This window comes from Nymphaea colorata, chromosome 12 (genome assembly GCF_008831285.2).
Source record: "Nymphaea colorata isolate Beijing-Zhang1983 chromosome 12, ASM883128v2, whole genome shotgun sequence".
Classification (NCBI taxonomy): domain Eukaryota; kingdom Viridiplantae; phylum Streptophyta; class Magnoliopsida; order Nymphaeales; family Nymphaeaceae; genus Nymphaea; species Nymphaea colorata.
This window is the reverse complement of record NC_045149.1, coordinates 4,815,875-4,832,489: the sequence shown is the minus strand read 5'-3', so window position 1 is coordinate 4,832,489 and position 16,615 is coordinate 4,815,875. Positions and strand designations below refer to the sequence as shown.

General features: G+C 40.0%; 1 protein-coding gene across 2 annotated transcripts; it reads left to right on the top strand.

The window, feature by feature from the left end:
• Window positions 1-8,186: 8,186 nt before the first annotated feature.
• On the top strand, window positions 8,187-15,287 carry LOC116265739 (UDP-N-acetylmuramoyl-L-alanyl-D-glutamate--2,6-diaminopimelate ligase MurE homolog, chloroplastic). 2 transcript variants are annotated; one of them, XM_031646583.2, is made up of 6 exons: window positions 8,187-10,118; window positions 10,431-10,547; window positions 10,749-10,924; window positions 13,627-13,772; window positions 14,500-14,732; window positions 14,837-15,287. In XM_031646583.2, the coding sequence occupies exons 1-5, from the start codon at window positions 8,246-8,248 to the stop codon at window positions 14,516-14,518; spliced, it is 2,331 nt and encodes a 776-aa protein (XP_031502443.1). In that variant the 5' UTR covers window positions 8,187-8,245; the 3' UTR covers window positions 14,519-14,732; window positions 14,837-15,287. The 2 variants fall into 2 exon arrangements, with proteins under 2 accessions (XP_031502443.1, XP_031502442.1); XM_031646582.2 differs by having other exon boundaries at window positions 14,825-15,287.
• Window positions 15,288-16,615: the final 1,328 nt, after the last annotated feature.

Sequence of the window (16,615 nt, the reverse complement as noted above, 5' to 3'; positions counted from 1 at the left end):
GAAAAGAATTTGTACCAAGAATTTTGATAGCCATAGACTTCCTCCTTGATGGTGCATATGTCTTCTTACTTTATTTCAATATAACTTATTGAACACATTACCTATGGCATGGATGTTATGTGATATAGTATGAAAAATATATTTAGAAGCAAAGATGCATATGTATAACAATAATCTATTTTACTTACGATTGCTTATATACATCGATGATGGGCTATGTAAGTGAAACTTAAGATGATGCATGGCATGTTCACGAATCAAACACAAGGCACTTTGTCTAAACATCAGTATCCTCATGAATCAAATAGTAGATAGATGACAACTGTGGACAAAAGAACAATCAACCACTAGACCTAGCTAGTATAAGAATTAAAAGAACAGGAAACACTATTGCCTAGCTAGCACTACCGGATTTATTTGAAGCTCTGATGGTTTTTCACCGTCATTAAATGACTAAATGACGGTAAAAAAAATCTTCAATAAGGTGTAGTGATGTTGGCATCACAAAATTGTTTTCTAACATAATCCAATGATTTTTTTTCTTGAAAAAAGGATTGGAGGCCAGGGGGTCGACTTTTTGTCGAGAAAAAGTTTGCTACCCATTAGGGTTGCCTCCTTTTCTCTCTCATCTTTCTTTCTTCCCATTAGAGCAATGCAGCATTAGCAGTAGAGAAAGTTGTGTCTTTCTCCGCAATTTCCAACAACAACCAGCTAGAGAGAAAACTTGAACCTTTCTCTCTCTACATATACATATCTCCCGCTCTCTCTTTGACTTTTTCTGTTGCCCTTTGTATCTCTCATTCCACCATGCCCCTGCATCATTCTTCTATTGGGATTTCCCCATCTGGAGGGGTAACGGCCGGCAAAGGGCGACCGCCGGCGACAGCAATGTCACCGGACGGGCCCATCAGGCCCGCCGGCGCCCACCCAAAGTCGCCGGTGGCTTCTCTCGCCCCTGCTGCAATCGCCCGACGAAAACGGAAGGGGCGTTTTCACCCCACAAGACACCTTCACCCACCAGCCACAGGGAGTGGCCGGCGGTGTCGCCGGGTGCCGATCGGCACCAGGCGACCGTCGGAAAACGTCCCACGGCCGGTGGGAGGGCCGTCTGAGACATCTCCCGCCACCCCAATCACCCCTGCCGTTGGCCTAGGGCAGCGGCGGTGGGAGGCGTTTCATTTTCCCTGAAACCGCTCGCTCGGTCGAGCGGGAGACGGTCGAGAGGGAGTCGGTCGGACCCGGGTCGGGTCATGTTGACCCGACCCGGATCCATAATGCTTAAAAAAAAAGGATTTCTCGTTCCCGCCCATTCTTCCGCCCGTGTTTTGATTTTTTGGATCGGGATGGGTCCAACAGAACCGATTCAGAACTTTTGAGACCGGTTCAGGCTTTTGGGGACCCATTCAAACCGATTTGGGACCGGTTCGGGCATTTTGGGACCGATTCGGATCTTTCCTAGACCGGTTCAGTTGATGTTCAGACTGGTTCATTCAGTTTCAGAACCGATTTGAGCTTTTTCAAACCGATTCAGAGTTATTTGAGACCGGTTCTTTCCCTTTTCGGATTGGTTCATCTAGTTTTTCACCGGTTCAATCCATTTAGAACTGATACGAGACCGGTTCTAAACTAGAGGATGCTGGTTTATGTGGTTGCATGTCCATTTATGGTGTTTAATGAATTGGTTCGATCATTTTAAATCGATACGAGACCGATTCATTATGTTTTATGGAGATTTAAAAAATAATCTAAATAGCATTAAGTTGATTATGTAGAAATGATCCATGTGTTTCATTTTATATGTGATTTTATAACATATTCTTGTATCATGTTTTGTTTAGGATTATGCTAAAGTTACTTTTGTTGCATGATCATAAAGTTGCACGATAATGCTAATGTAAAGAGCCTATGATTAGTTAAATCATGTCATACCTCACCAAAGTGACTACGCCTGGTTTAAAGGCACATTAGTGTTTCATGTTGTACTTACTCTCATTTGAAATAACATAATTACCCAAAGGTAGTGTGTTATGTTCAAGTAAATATGAAGAGTAAAATAGGAAAATAGATTCTTACATAGTTTTGTCATCTTACACCCAAAGGTGTTATGCTTGACTATAGTTTGAATTTACATTTCCTAGTTTTACTAGATAAAGTTAAGACGGAATACATGTGCGTATTAGGTATATTACCAAAGTAGTATCCTAATAACCTCTGGTATTTGTCTTGAAAATAGTAAACATAAAGAGTCTTTTATTTAGTTTACTGTTCCATATGGTTTGTCTCATATAATGCATGTCAACTTATTGATGTCTTTTGTTATCTGCAGTGCTTAGTTCTATTTATTTTAATGGCTCAAATTCTATCCATTTAGTTGATGATTCAAATTATGTTGAATGGAAAGAAAATGTTGTGTTTACATTGGGGTATATGGATCTGGATATGGCTTTGAGGCGACCTAAGCCACCTCTTCTTACACCACAAAGTACACATAATGAAACAGTGTACTTTGACAAATGAGAACGTTCTAACCGACTAAGTTTGTTGCTTTTGTAATCAAGGGTCGCTAAGAACATACGTGGTGCTATCCCACCTTGTAGAACGGTGAGAGAGTTCTTGGATGCAGTTGAGGCTCAGTTTGTCAGCTCTCATAAAGCCAGAGCTAGTACCCTAATGTCAAAGTTAATATGTATGAAATATCAAGGAGGAGGTAACATTCGCCAGCATATGTTAGAAATGAGGAACATTACTTATCAATTGAATGACATGAAGTTGACTATTTCTGAATCTTTCTTGGTATTCTTTACTTTAACCTCTTTACCAGCTGAATATACTCCTTTTAAGATCAATTACAACACACATAATACTGAATGGACATTCAATGAATTGATGTCTAAGTGTGTTGAAGATGAGGAAAGAATAAAGGGTGAGAAGTTGCAAAACGCACATATGGTTTCTCACTCTGGGGCTGGTAAAGTTGGCATAAAGAAATGTTTAATGAAAATGAGTGCCAAGAAGAAGTCAACAGGTCAAACTGCTTCTCAAACTGCGCAGACTAACTTAGCCCCTATAAAGTGTTTCTTTTGCAAGAAAAAGTGGCATAAGAAGTCAAACTGCATCAAGTACAAGAATTGGTTAGAAAAGAAAGGTAATATGTCATTTGTTTCACTTGAAAGTAATATGTTACATGTTCCTATTAATATAAGGTGGATTGACTCAGGTGCTACTGTGCATATTGTCAATTCTTTACAGGACTTTCTAAGCAAAAGGAAACCAACACTACCTGAGAGAAGCATTTTCTCAGGAAACAAAATGCGCTCACATGTGAAGGCTGTAGGAGAATGCCAGATTAAGCTTCATACTGGCTTTGTTTTGGATCTTCATGATATTTTCTTTGTTCCATCATATAGTAGAAACTTAATTTCTGTATCAAGATTGGACAAATTTGATTTCTGCTTAAAGTTTGAGAATTCAAAGATGTTCATTTATAAAGATCTTGTTAAAATTGGTTTTGCTATTTTGTGTGATGGTTTATACAAATTGAATGTGAAGATCCAATCTCCTGAATTGTTGGTTTGTAGTCATTGTATAAGTGGCAATAAGCGTAGTACCATAAAGAATGATTCGTACATGCTATGGCACCGCTGTTTGGGTCATATCTCTGAAAAGAGAATAATGAGACTCTTAAATGAAGGGATCTTATGATCTCTTGATTTTACAGATAAAAGCATATGTGTAGATTGTATAAAGGCAAAGCAAACTAACATATATAAAGAAGGTGTCGAGCAATGTACTAAAAGATTAGGAATTGTTCACACAGATGTTTGTGGACCTTTCCCTCCTTGTTACACAGGCGAAAAGTATTTTGTCACCTTTATAGATGACTATTCTCGGTATTTGTATCTCTACTTAATCTTTGAAAAATCTGATGTGTGTCAAGTTTTCAAAGACTATAAGAAAGAAGTAGAGAAACAAACCGGTGAAGTTATCAAGATAGTCAGATCAGATAAAGATGGTGAATATTATGGTAGGTTTACTAAGATGGGACAAAGGGAGGGACCATTAGCACGATTTCTAAAGGAAGAAGGCATTGTGCCTCAATACACTATGTCTGGCAGCATCTACCAAAATGGTGTTGCTGAAAGAAAAAATCGTACGCTTAAAGAAATGGTTCGAGCTATGTTAAATTATTCCACTCTCCCTTTAACCTTGTGGGGTGAAGCTCTTAGGACAACAGTGCATATACAGAATAAGGTTCCTACTAAGGCTGTTTCCACAACTCCTTACGAATTGTGGCCATGTAGGAAACCTTATCTCTCTTATATGCACATATGGGGATGTCCTGCTGAAGCTAAATTGTACAACCCTTACATAAAAGTCTTTGATCATAGAACAACCAGTGGTTTCTTTATTGGTTATCTAAAAAGATCGAAAGGCTATAGGTTTTATTGTCCATCTCATACACCACATATTGTGGAAACAGATAAGGCTAAATTCCTGAAAGATGACTCATTTGGACTAGATGCATTACAAAACCTCATTTTTGAGGAAATACAGGATACTGAAAGTAGACCTGCTAAAGAGAATACAAGTGTGTATGATTATATTGTCTCTCATGATGACATGAATGCAAATCATACAGGTAATGCATCAGATCCGGATGAATTAAATGTAGATCATACTGATGGACACGAACAGGATGTAGACATACAAATTGAAAATGATCAATTACCTGTTCGTAGATCTGCAAGAGCTAGGAGATCTGCCATATCATTAGACTATGTAGTATACCTACAAGAGTCTAGTGATTTCATAGATGTTGATGATGACCCTTTCACATTTATTGAAGCCGTTGAAAGCAAACAATACAGGCACTGGATTAATACCATGAAAGAAGAGCTTGACTCTATGACTAAAAACCAGACATGGAGCCTTGTGTCGTTGCCTGAAGAAGTTAAACTCGTAGGATGTAAATGGGTCTATAAGACCAAGAGGGACTCTAAAGGCAACATAGAGAGATACAAGGCAAGAGTGGTTGCTAAAGGATTCACATAAATAGAGGGCATTGACTATAATGAGACATATTCACTTGTCTCTACTAAAGAGTCAATGAGGATTGTCCTTGCACTTGTAGCTCATTTTGACTTAGAGCTACATCAGATGGATGTGAAAACGGCTTTCTTAAATGGTGATTTGAATGAAGAGGTATATATGGATCAACCACAAGGGTTTTCTGAGAGTGGTAAAGATCATTTGGTTTGCAAGCTTAATAAGGCGATTTATGGACTTAAACAGGCCTCACGTCAATGGTACATTAAGTTTTTCGAAGTCATTACGACTTTTGGGTTTACAGAAAATATCATTGATCGATGTGTGTATCTTAAGACATGTGGGAGTAAGTTCATAATTTTAACTTTATATGTTGATGACATTTTACTTGCTTCAAATGATATTCAATTGCTAACAGAAACCAAACATTTTTTCGCATCTCATTTTGAGATGAAGGACATGGGTGAGGCTTCATTTGTTCTCGGCATTGAGATTCGTCGAGACAGATCTGAAGGTGTTTTAAGTATCTTCCAATCAGCATACATCAATAAAGTTCTTAAAAGATATGGGATGAAGAATTGTTCTCCTATTTCGGCACCCATAGCTAAAGGTGATAAATTGAGCCCAAATGATTGTCCAAAGGACGAATTTGAAAAGACACAAATGTTCAACATTCCATATGCATCAGCGGTTGACAGCTTGCAGTATGCGCAGATTTGCACTAGGCTTGACATTTCCTTTGCTGTTGGCATGCTTGGTAGATTTCAATATAATCCAGGCATGATACATTGGAAGTCCGTAAAGAGAGTCATGTGATACTTGCAAGGGACAAAAGATTATATGTTGACATATCGCAAGGTGGACCATTTAGAAGTGATTGGCTATTCTGACGCCGATCTTGGAGGATGTACCGATAGTAAAAAGTCTACTACTGGTTTTGTTTTCCTTCTATCATGAGGTGTCATCTCATGAGGGAGCAAAAAGCAGACTGTGACTGCTGCTCATACCATGGAAGCAGAATTCATTGCATTATATGAGACTACATCGCAGACAATTTGGATAAAGAACTTCATTTCACACTTCAAGATAGTGGAATCTATTGATAGACCACTTAAGGTTCACTGTGATAATGAAGCTGCAGTGTCCTTTTCCAATAACAACAAAAGTACTACTTCTTATAAGCATATAGAACTTAAGTATTTTGTTGTTAAGGAACAGACAAAGAATCAACTAGTGTGTATTCAACACATTGTGACTACAGATATGGTTGCAAATCCTCTTACTAAAGCGCTAGCATCTGGTATGTTTTTTAAACATGTTAAGAGGATGAGTTTGTGTAGTTCAATGTAAACACACTATTATATACATTTATGAATGTGATCACATACAGTTTGTTGATTCTATTAAGTTTGTTGTCTATTTATTTTGCATTCTCATTTGTTTGTTGAGAAGTTTTGTAAGACAACAAAGGTGGGACCTTGGAATGGATTTTAAGGCGAATCCATTCATTTGTTTACCCTTGATATTGACTTGGACTAGTGGGAGATTGTTGGGATTTCCCCATCTGGATAGTCCTGCGTCGATACGGGTCTATATCCATTTTGGACCCTTAAGTATAAATACTCGTGTCTTGTGATGGAGTGAGACACATCAAGTTTTTCCCGTCTGGGCAATCGGTCCCCTTAGACATACGTGAATTGCTTGTCCCCATCACTGGGCTGCTATGGCTGATGAGAGAAACTCATTGCCGCCGCCGCCACTACCTCCGCAGAAGAACGACTCTATGGGGATTGTAGTCGTTCTACCAACAGCCGCCGACATTCAGTCGGCGGTCGCCTCTACAGGTTCTACTTCCGCCCTATGAAACACATGGATCTATGAATGGTTTTTTATTTCTGTATTTTCTTTTGGTCGCTTTCTTGATTCATCGCAATGCTCCAACATCTTCCTCTTCCTGCAGGGTCCCAGAAAACCCTTCTCTATCTTCTTTTCTCTGGCCTTCTATTTCTCTCATGCATTTTGCCATTCCTTCTAGCATGATTGACACATTAGCATGGTTTGCCATTGTTCCAAGGCTCTTCACCCACCACAAACATAAAGCCCTCAGTCTTTCCATTTCCTTCTATTCCTCACTCTCGTTTTTCATGGTCTCACTCGGTCTATATCTTGATGTCATCTCCCTCCATTCTTCATCCTATTGCACCGTCCCATAAGTAGCTGCTATACCCCTGTCTTGTTTTTGACCTGCTTGTTGGTGTGGATCTATTTTCATATTTGCAGACAATTTTACCTGTCCCTTACCTCCGTTTTACGTGCTCATCTTTTCCATTTATCATGCTTAGGTTCTAGGTTTTAGGATTCATTTGTCCAAGTTTGTTTGGTTTTTTCTCTCTTACTTTCGAATGGGTGTAACATTGTTTTGAATGTTTCTGATTTTATTTGTGTTGAACATGCTTGTTCATTATGTGGATTCTTGAAATCATATGTTGCAACTTACGGCACACTTTTCAAGGTTAACAACTATCATGATTTACAAGTACTAAGTTCTACCATGATGTTCTTACTACTGTTAATTGATAAGGACTGCACGTACAAAGCATTCTGATGTCATAAAATATTATGTGGAAAACCGTCGATAAGCTTTGCCCCTTTCGCAATCTCAATCCCGGTAATATATACTTGTTGATTTATTAGGGGTTTCATTCATTTGTATACATGTTGCAGTAGGGGAGCCACATCATGTTACTGTCGTACCCTACTTAAGAACTTCAACTACAATTACGGCAAAGAAAAAACCCAAAAAAAAAAGAGAGAAAAAAAATCACTCGAACGCAAGCAGAGAGAAAATTTCTTTACACTGAAAGGCCACTGCTACCAACCAAGAATTATGAAAAAGAAAAAAAAAATAAATAAATAAAAGAAGACCGAGGATGGGCTTGAGACGGTAGTGCTTAGAGGCAGGAAATAAGTTTTTATTTTATTAATAAAGTAAAAATATAAATTAAATTTCAAATAACAAATAAAATAACATAACTCGGCCTGTTTTGCTCTGGACGAATTCGTGTCCGACGATACACCGTATCAGTCCGACGCTGACAACATTGGCAGAACCGTCGTAGCTCCCAAAAGGGTGACAGCAATACGAGAGGATAAGAGTAAGACCCCTCTAAAACCCTCCGGCTCTCCCTCTCCAACGCCCATGGCGTTCCTTTCTTCCCCTCTGCTTCCCGCCACCACCACCATCCTCTCCTCTTTCTCCCATTCCACTCGTGCTACCGACAGCCCTTCTCTCCCAGTCCTCTTCCCTCGTCACCGCTCCCGCCCTTATTTCCTTCCCGCCATCGTTGTCCGCTCCGCAAGGAAGTCTTTCTATCCGTCTCCTGCAGAAGACGAGCCCCCGGAGGCCCCAGAAGATACCGCTCACGGCGTCTCCCGGTTCCAGCAGGTTTCTCGCCAGGCCTCCCGCGCCCGCAAGCTCCAGGAGGAGCAGTACGAGAAGGAGAAGTCAATATTCCTCTCCGCTCTCGAGAATACTCCTGACAACCCCCGCCTTCGCAATCCCTCCTCCGCTGACGACGGGGGCGACGACATCTTCTCCGAAATCGACCGCGCCATCGCCCTCAAGCGCCAAGAATTCGTCGAGAAAGGCCTCATCAAGCCCGCCCCACAACCGGAGCAAGACGCTGCTGAAGAAGTCGATGATCTGTCGCCCGAGGAAGTTGTTGACGTCGACGAAATTAGCGAGCTGCAAGGACTTACTGTGGTCTCTGAGGATACCCAAGAATCGGAATTCGAAGACGATGAAGAGGTAAGCTTCAAACGAGCTTCTGCCTCTTCTTCTTCTACTTTGAATGTATCGTCCTTCGACCTCGATTTCTCGAATTTGGATCGTGATGAGGTTCGAATCGTCGAGCCATCCTTCTCAATGTCGCTTGCTCAGCTACTAGATGAGAGTAGGGTTGTACCAATTTCGGTTTCCGGCAATTTGGATGTGTTGATTAAGGGAATTCAGCATGACTCTCGAGAGGTTACCGCCGGGGACCTGTTCGTTTGTTGTGTGGGGATGAAAACTGATGGTCATTTGTATCTGAATGAGGCAGACAAGAGAGGGGCTGTTGCAGTGGTTGCGAACAAGGAGATCTCGATCGATGAGACGCTCGGATGCAAGGCGTTGGTCATCGTCGAAGACACGAATTCGGTGCTTCCCCGTCTGTCTTCCTGTTTCTATGGCAACCCATCTGAGAAAATGTCTGTAATTGGCATTACTGGAACTAATGGGAAGACGACGACCTCCTATCTGGTTAAAGGGATATATGAGTCAATGGCATTAAGAACTGGTTTGATTGGAACTATTGCTCATTACGTCCATGGTAACAATCAATTGGAATCGAAGAATACCACTCCTGATGCGGTCACCTTGCAGAAATTGATGGCTAAGATGGTGCACAATGGAACAGAGGCATTGGTCATGGAGGTTTCCTCTCATTCTCTGGCGCAGAACCGCTGTGAGAATGTCGATTTCGACATAGCAGTGTTCACGAATTTGACTAGGGACCATTTAGATTTTCACAAGACGGAAGTAGAATATAGGGAGGCGAAAGCCAAGCTGTTCAGGAAGATGGTCGATCCTGAACGACACCGGAAGGTTGTAAACCTTGATGATCCAAATGCAGCATACTTCGTGTCGCAGGGGAACAGAGATGTGCCCGTGGTTACATTCGCTATGGAGAACAAGGCTGCAGATGTCTATGCAGTTAAGTTTGAGCTTTCGTTGTTCGAGACACAAGTTCTTATCAACACTCCACGTGGGATGTTAGAAATATCCTCCGGATTGCTTGGTAGGCATAATGTGTATAACATTCTAGCTGCTGTATCTGTGGGGATTGCAGTGGGAGCTCCATTGGAGGATATTGTTAGGGGTATTGAAGAAGTGGATGCGGTACCTGGTAGGTGCGAGCTGATTGATGAGGAGCAGGCTTTTTCTGTGATTGTAGATTATGCACACACCCCTGATGCCTTGTCTAGATTGCTTGACACAGTTAGAGAACTTGGTCCAAGGCGAATTATCACTGGTATGATTTCCTTTCTCATTTCTTCCTGTCGCATGCATTTCTTTCTTCTTTTCACCTCAAAGGCATGAGAAAAAAATTTATGTTTGGTGATCAAAGTGTCATCCATTGTCTTCCGCCTGAAAAGTTGTTCAGCACAGTCCATCAGCACTGGTTGTTCTCGGCAGAGAAAGATTGTTGGCAATGCTTGATATGAAAAGGAATATGCCCTGTTACTGTGCCATTCTTTTTTGCATTTTTTTTTGAGGCATAAAACGTGACAGAAAGATTATTCTTGTTTTATTTGTTTTGCTAACTTCACTCGTTGAAATGAAGTTTTTGGATGCGCTGGTGAGAGTGATCGAGGAAAGAGGCCCATGATGACAAAAATTGCAACGGACAAAAGTGAAGTGGTTATTTTGACCTCTGACAATCCCAAGAATGAAGACCCTTGTAAGTGTTTGTTTTTCTCAAGTTCCTTCTGTAGACAATCCCCTGCTTACCTACTCCTACACTTTCACAAAATTGTTTCGAAAATTTAAATTGTATATTAAAACTATGTCTATGACATGATTCCATAAATTTGTGGAGTTTCTTTCTCTTCAGTTTTTGTTGTATGAAAAGTAAATGCTATTTTGATTGCATGGTTACTAGTGGACATTTTGGACGATATGCTGGCTGGTGTTGGATGGACCATGCAAGATTATTTGCGGCATGGTGAAAATGACTATTATCCGCCACTTCCAAATGGTCACAGATTGTTCTTGCATGATATTAGACGAGTAGCTGTGCGAGCAGCTGTTGCAATGGGTGAGGAGGGCGATATAGTTGTAAGTTTTTAGTTTAAGGTTAACCGTTACTATTTGGAGGATATTCTTTGCAAGTGAATTCTCATGCATATTTGGCTAAATTTTTCATCGAAAATAACAAATATTGTGAATGTGTTAAAGAAAAATTAAAAATTATGTGTATTTAAGACTTCATGTAGGGTTAGGACACAACGTGAGTGCTGGTGTGGTGTATTGACATTTCTGCAGAACATCATTATGGTTAAGACTATGTCTAGGCATGTATCACATGAGTGCGGGTGCTGGTGCACCCTTTCCAAAGAAAAGTTTAGGCGCAATTGCAGCAACAGCATCAGTGTGTGTGTATGTATGTGCATGTGCTTGTGTAGTGTGGTTGTGCGTGTGTTTGTGTGTGCATGTGTGTGTCTAGGTGGGGCATGTGTGCATGCATGGATGCTTGTGTATATGTATATTGTTCATGTGTTTGTGTGTGCAGAAGAAGCTTGTATATGCTATATACAAGCATAAAAAGAAAACTCACATTTCAATTAAAACATAAAGTATAGTAATGACCAATTATTAACAATTTGCACCCTCAGAGCACCTGATGTGCACCTGAAGTGGAGGGTGCTGCAACCTATTTGCATCACTCATGTGACATAATCCTAAAGTGACAGGAAAACCAAATTGTGTTAATGTCAAGTAATAGAAATGGGTTTCTAATCACAATCATGGAAGGATGGATTTGCGAGTTGCCTATCAATGCTTTAGAACTCCATGAAAACAACCTGAAGCTCAAATGGATCTTCTTTTCAACTATCTCCTGCTATCATACAAAATGAAAAACTTCCTTGAAGTATGTCCTGCTCTTGTACCAAATAAAGAACTTCCATGAAACTACGATGAATAACAAAAGTGAAATTAAGTTACCAAATTCATTTAGTTTGCCCATTATCTTGAGAAAATTACCTAGAAAACGGATTATGAATTTTTATATTTGTTCACACCTTGCAACTATTAAGATATTAATCTTATCTTGCATCCATTGACAAATCCATTCCTATGTTTTGCCTGGAAATTCAAGATGGGTCTTTAAAGGTAAGTACATTTGTGACAATATTTTCTTCCAAAAAACATAAATGCTGCTAAAAGAACAAGAAAAATTTAGTTAAAATCACGTGATATTCTGACAATGTAACAATGATTAGCTCCTCAATATGGTTACATTATAAAAATATGTATCTGTCCTAAGGAGAAAACCTGGATCTATCTTTGTAAGTTTGATGCCATAGATAGTTTTGCTGCTCAGAATCAACAGAAGTACATCTGTAATATGCGTACATAGAAAAGTTGGGTTTCAGTATACGAAATTGCTTGATGTCTATCTGCTGGCAGCTGATCAATTCTATCTAGATGGAATATTTACCTTGCTGCTTCTTTTATACAAGGAATTTGTTGCCTTCTATGTCACATAGGTACGGGTACGGGTGTCGGTGCGGGTATGGGTATGGACCATTTTTAAAAAACTTAGGTGCGGGGGTACGGCCGTACACACACACACATATATATATATATATGTCAAAAAATTTCAAACAGAATAACACATTCGCACATATATAAAAGAATAAAATTATAGAAGAATAAAATTATAAAAGCAGAATATAATTTCAAACAGAATAACACATTCCCCCAATTCTACCAATTAATGGAAAGCCCTAATCAAAAGAATAAAATTATAAAAGATAGAGACACGAAGCAACGATCGACAACTAAGCTAACTGATCCCAGCATACAGCGAAGATTCACAGAGATGCAGACAAATGCAAATATTCACATGTACAGTGATGGTGGGTAGAGTAATAGTGATTCGTTCATTCATTCACAGACTAGAGGCAGTGTGCAAGAGGGGATTTGCGCCGAAAGTGTGTGGCAACAGATGGTGGCCAGCGACGGAGTGGGCAGAGCCGCAGAGAGAGACAGAGAGATTGTGGGTGGTGAATCTAGTGATTGGTGAGTGATGGTTGGAGAGATGAGAGATCAATAAAAGAAGCAGAAGCACAAACAAAAGCTCAGAAGCTCGACAGGCGATGGAAGGCTCAAAATCTCAACAGAAAATGAGAAAAAGATGAAAAAAAAAAAAAGCAAATACCGTCGCCGGCCGCCTCTTGCCGCCGCCTTCCGTCGCTGTTCGTCGCCTACAGCCGCTGGTCGCCGCCCCTGCCTTCACCGGTCGCCGCTGCCTTCGTCGATGAGAGATGAAGCGATGAAACAAAACAAAATGAAAAAGGGGAAAAAGGGTTTTGAAAAATTTCACGTTACAATAATTTAAAATGTTAAAATGAAAAAAACGTTAAGATTTAAAACAGACAACTTTAGACTCAGTCAACTTTGACCGAGTTTGAAAATGGACGAAAATAGACTTGGGTGCGTTGACCGCACCCGGTTCGGTCAACGCCACACTCCTGGCGTACCCAACCCTCATACCCGTACCGGTACCAGTGTCATACCGGTACCGTGCGGGTAAAGAGGAGTACCCGTGTGACATAGGTTGCCTCACATTGAATTGATATTTCATCAGATGCCCAAGACTATGAGGTGCTTAGCATGTTTTGGTGCAATATCAAAGGTTACAGAAATTGATGGATTTTAAATGTTTGGATTTCTTTTCTTTTTTTTTCCCCTTCATTAGGAAGTTTCTTTATGGGGTTTCTGATCATCATAAACAATTCCGTGTGAACTTGCAGGTTATTGCAGGCAAAGGTCATGAAACATATCAATTAGAGGGTGATAAAAGAGAGTTTTTTGATGACAGGGAGGAATGCAGAGAGGCTTTGCAGTATGTTGATGAGTTGCATCAGGCTGGTATAGACACGAGTGAATTCCCCTGGAGGTAATTGAAACATGTGCATGTCTGTTGGTTGGAACTCCACCATGTCCAGTATTGGTGGTGCATGCACTAACCTAGGTTGAATCTTGTATTTTCAAATTCAGATTTGGTTCTGTATCTCATGTTCGGGCCAGTGATTCTGAATCACAGGTGTCTGAGTTTTAGCTTCTTCATATGTAAAAGAATGAGAAAAGTTGATTTGTATCAGAAGGGCCTTTGCAAGGCCTCGGTCTGGACCATTAGCATGAGAGCTAAATGGCTCTGGGTTTGAATTAAGCTCCCTTTTCACAAGGAAAAAAAAAAAGGATACAGTGTGGTCCATCAAAGACGCAGCAATACTGAACCTGATTCGCATTCATGGAACTGGTATCGAGCATCTGATTTCTGCTGCCAATCTCCTGTTTGAGAAACTAGAATATGTGGACAGGGTCAAAACAGATTGATCACTAGACTAATGAGAATCCACTAAATGAGAAAATCTACCGATCATTCTCATGTTGGCCTCAGAGCCTCATATCAAGTTTCTTCCTTTTGCTATATTATTTTGAAATTTATAAATAATTTGTTTATTGTTTGAATGTTTGAGATAATTACTACTAGTTCTTTTTATCCTTGGCCTGCCACCAACGATCTATGGCCATGACCTTCCCTAGGCACTGCCCCTCTACTGTTATTGGTGGTTACCAATATATTCATTGATTTCTAACATTTATTAACTATCTACATACAGACTGCCAGAGAGCCATTGAGGCCTAAATTATCATAAAGCTGAATCTCTTAAAGAAATGGTGTGACTATGCAGTCCCAAATATCAACCTTATTGTTCTCACTGACCTGGATGAAGCATGTTGGCTCTTTGTTATCAACAAAAGTCATTCAGATGCTAGTCGTTTTCCCATTTTGAAGTTGTTGATCAAGGGAAGGCAACTACAAGTTGTTGGATAGCCTGCTAATTTTCTTACGGTAAGCCTAAGCCTTTAAGAGTGACAATTCTTAATTGTTTTTGTTGTTTTTTCACATGATAGCAGTTCCTTTGTTCTAACTTATCTTTTCAGAGCCTTAAGCAGCTATGCTCTTATAATGGGAAGCTATTGAAGTGGAATGGAGTGAGAAATTTTGTGTGGTGACATAGTTCTTCATAGTAAAACTAGTCCCTGACCACTTGGAGCAATGTGGAACGATGTCTAGTGTTGCTGAAGTTATCTGACTGGTGGTGCTGTCTCACTGCATGATAGAGAAAGTGCTTCAGCGGTTGCAGGAAAGGAGTGTGTTCACATAAGAATGGCAGACAACTGAATACATCAGCTCAAGCATCGGACAAGTACACGTATTTACTGTATTCAAGAATATAAAGAAAGTGTAGGCTTTACTGCTCCACTAGCATCAGTTTTGTGGCAGTTTTCTTTTCGGATAGGTTTGTTTATATGGTTCTCAAGGGGTTCACAGTTTCAGTCATGTCCGTTCCAGTTGCATCTCTTATTTTGAGTTTAATGCCAAGAGGCCTTTTCTTACCCTGCACACAGTAGTTAAATTACCAGTGGTTGAAAAATCATGTAGTGAACGCCTTGGACCTCTTTGTAGTCACTGATGGAAAGTAATGCTTCTATCGTGCCTTTGCAGCAAACCCCGAGCTAAAACCAATTGTAGTGTTTTTGGATGTAATGTAATGTTGCTACTTTGCCGGAGCATCTGCACCGGGATAATCGATGAATACCTACCTTTTACAAGGTGAGCAGTTTCATTCAAAATCTGAGTGGCTGGTGCTCTAACCTTTAGACATATCATTAAACAAGTATAAGACTAGCATTGTTTTTCGACCCATGTGCACCCTTAGACATCATTAGGTCGTTTGGCAAATGGAATAGTTTGTGAGTGTTCCATTAATCCGCCCAAAAATTGAGTAGATTTATGGGCACTTGGGTCTAGTGTTTGATGATTCTGTTTCAATTTTTTGGGTAGATTCAAAGTGTTCAAAGGGTTTCAAGTGCCAAGCGACCTTCAAAGGAATTCATGTCTCTTGTTTCAAAGCATTTAAAATGAGTTGCATTAAATTTACGGAGGCTTGTGGCAATACGTCTGGTGATCTATGAGAGAAAATTGGACAGTCATACAAACGTATCTGGTGTGTCATGGAACCTCAGCTTTTGAACCTGATCAACAAGAAGTCACCTTGGTTCTTGAGGTTTGAGATCAACTGTTTCGACCTGAAGGTGCCAATGGTGCCGGGTGAGCTAGCATTGCTGAAGAGGGTTCCTGCGGATTGAGATCAGCTGTTTTCAAGCACACCTAGTGAAGGTGCCAGTGGATCCTGGCGAGCTAGTACTCTTGAAGGAGGGGGATCATGAGCTTTCTGTCGACATGTCAAGGGAGAGGCTGGCCAAGAAACAACTTGACATCCTTGTCGACTCAGGACTTGATTCGTCGTTCTTTACGTGGGACTCAGTAGGTCAACTTGGTGACTCAGTTTGGGTTTTTGTTAATTATTGTTTTAAAATGCAAAACAATATATAATTTGTCATTTAAACATAGAAAGAGTGTAAGAAAGAGTGTAACTTGTCTCTTGTCATACATTAATAAAATAATTTTATAATCCAATATTGTTAAATAAGTCAACCTAACATCTAGTAATTAAGTATAATTACTCGCGATAACAAGAAATCGGCAGTTGTCCCAACTGATTTAGAGTTGCATGCTTTAATAAGGCTGAATACTAACATAACTAGATAACCATACATGAAGTTCATCCTATTTGGTTTTAATGTTTCATTTGCAATATGCAAAATTTAATAAATGAACAATTATTGTGAATTATTACATTCCAATAGGTTGATTAATCAGATGGTGTT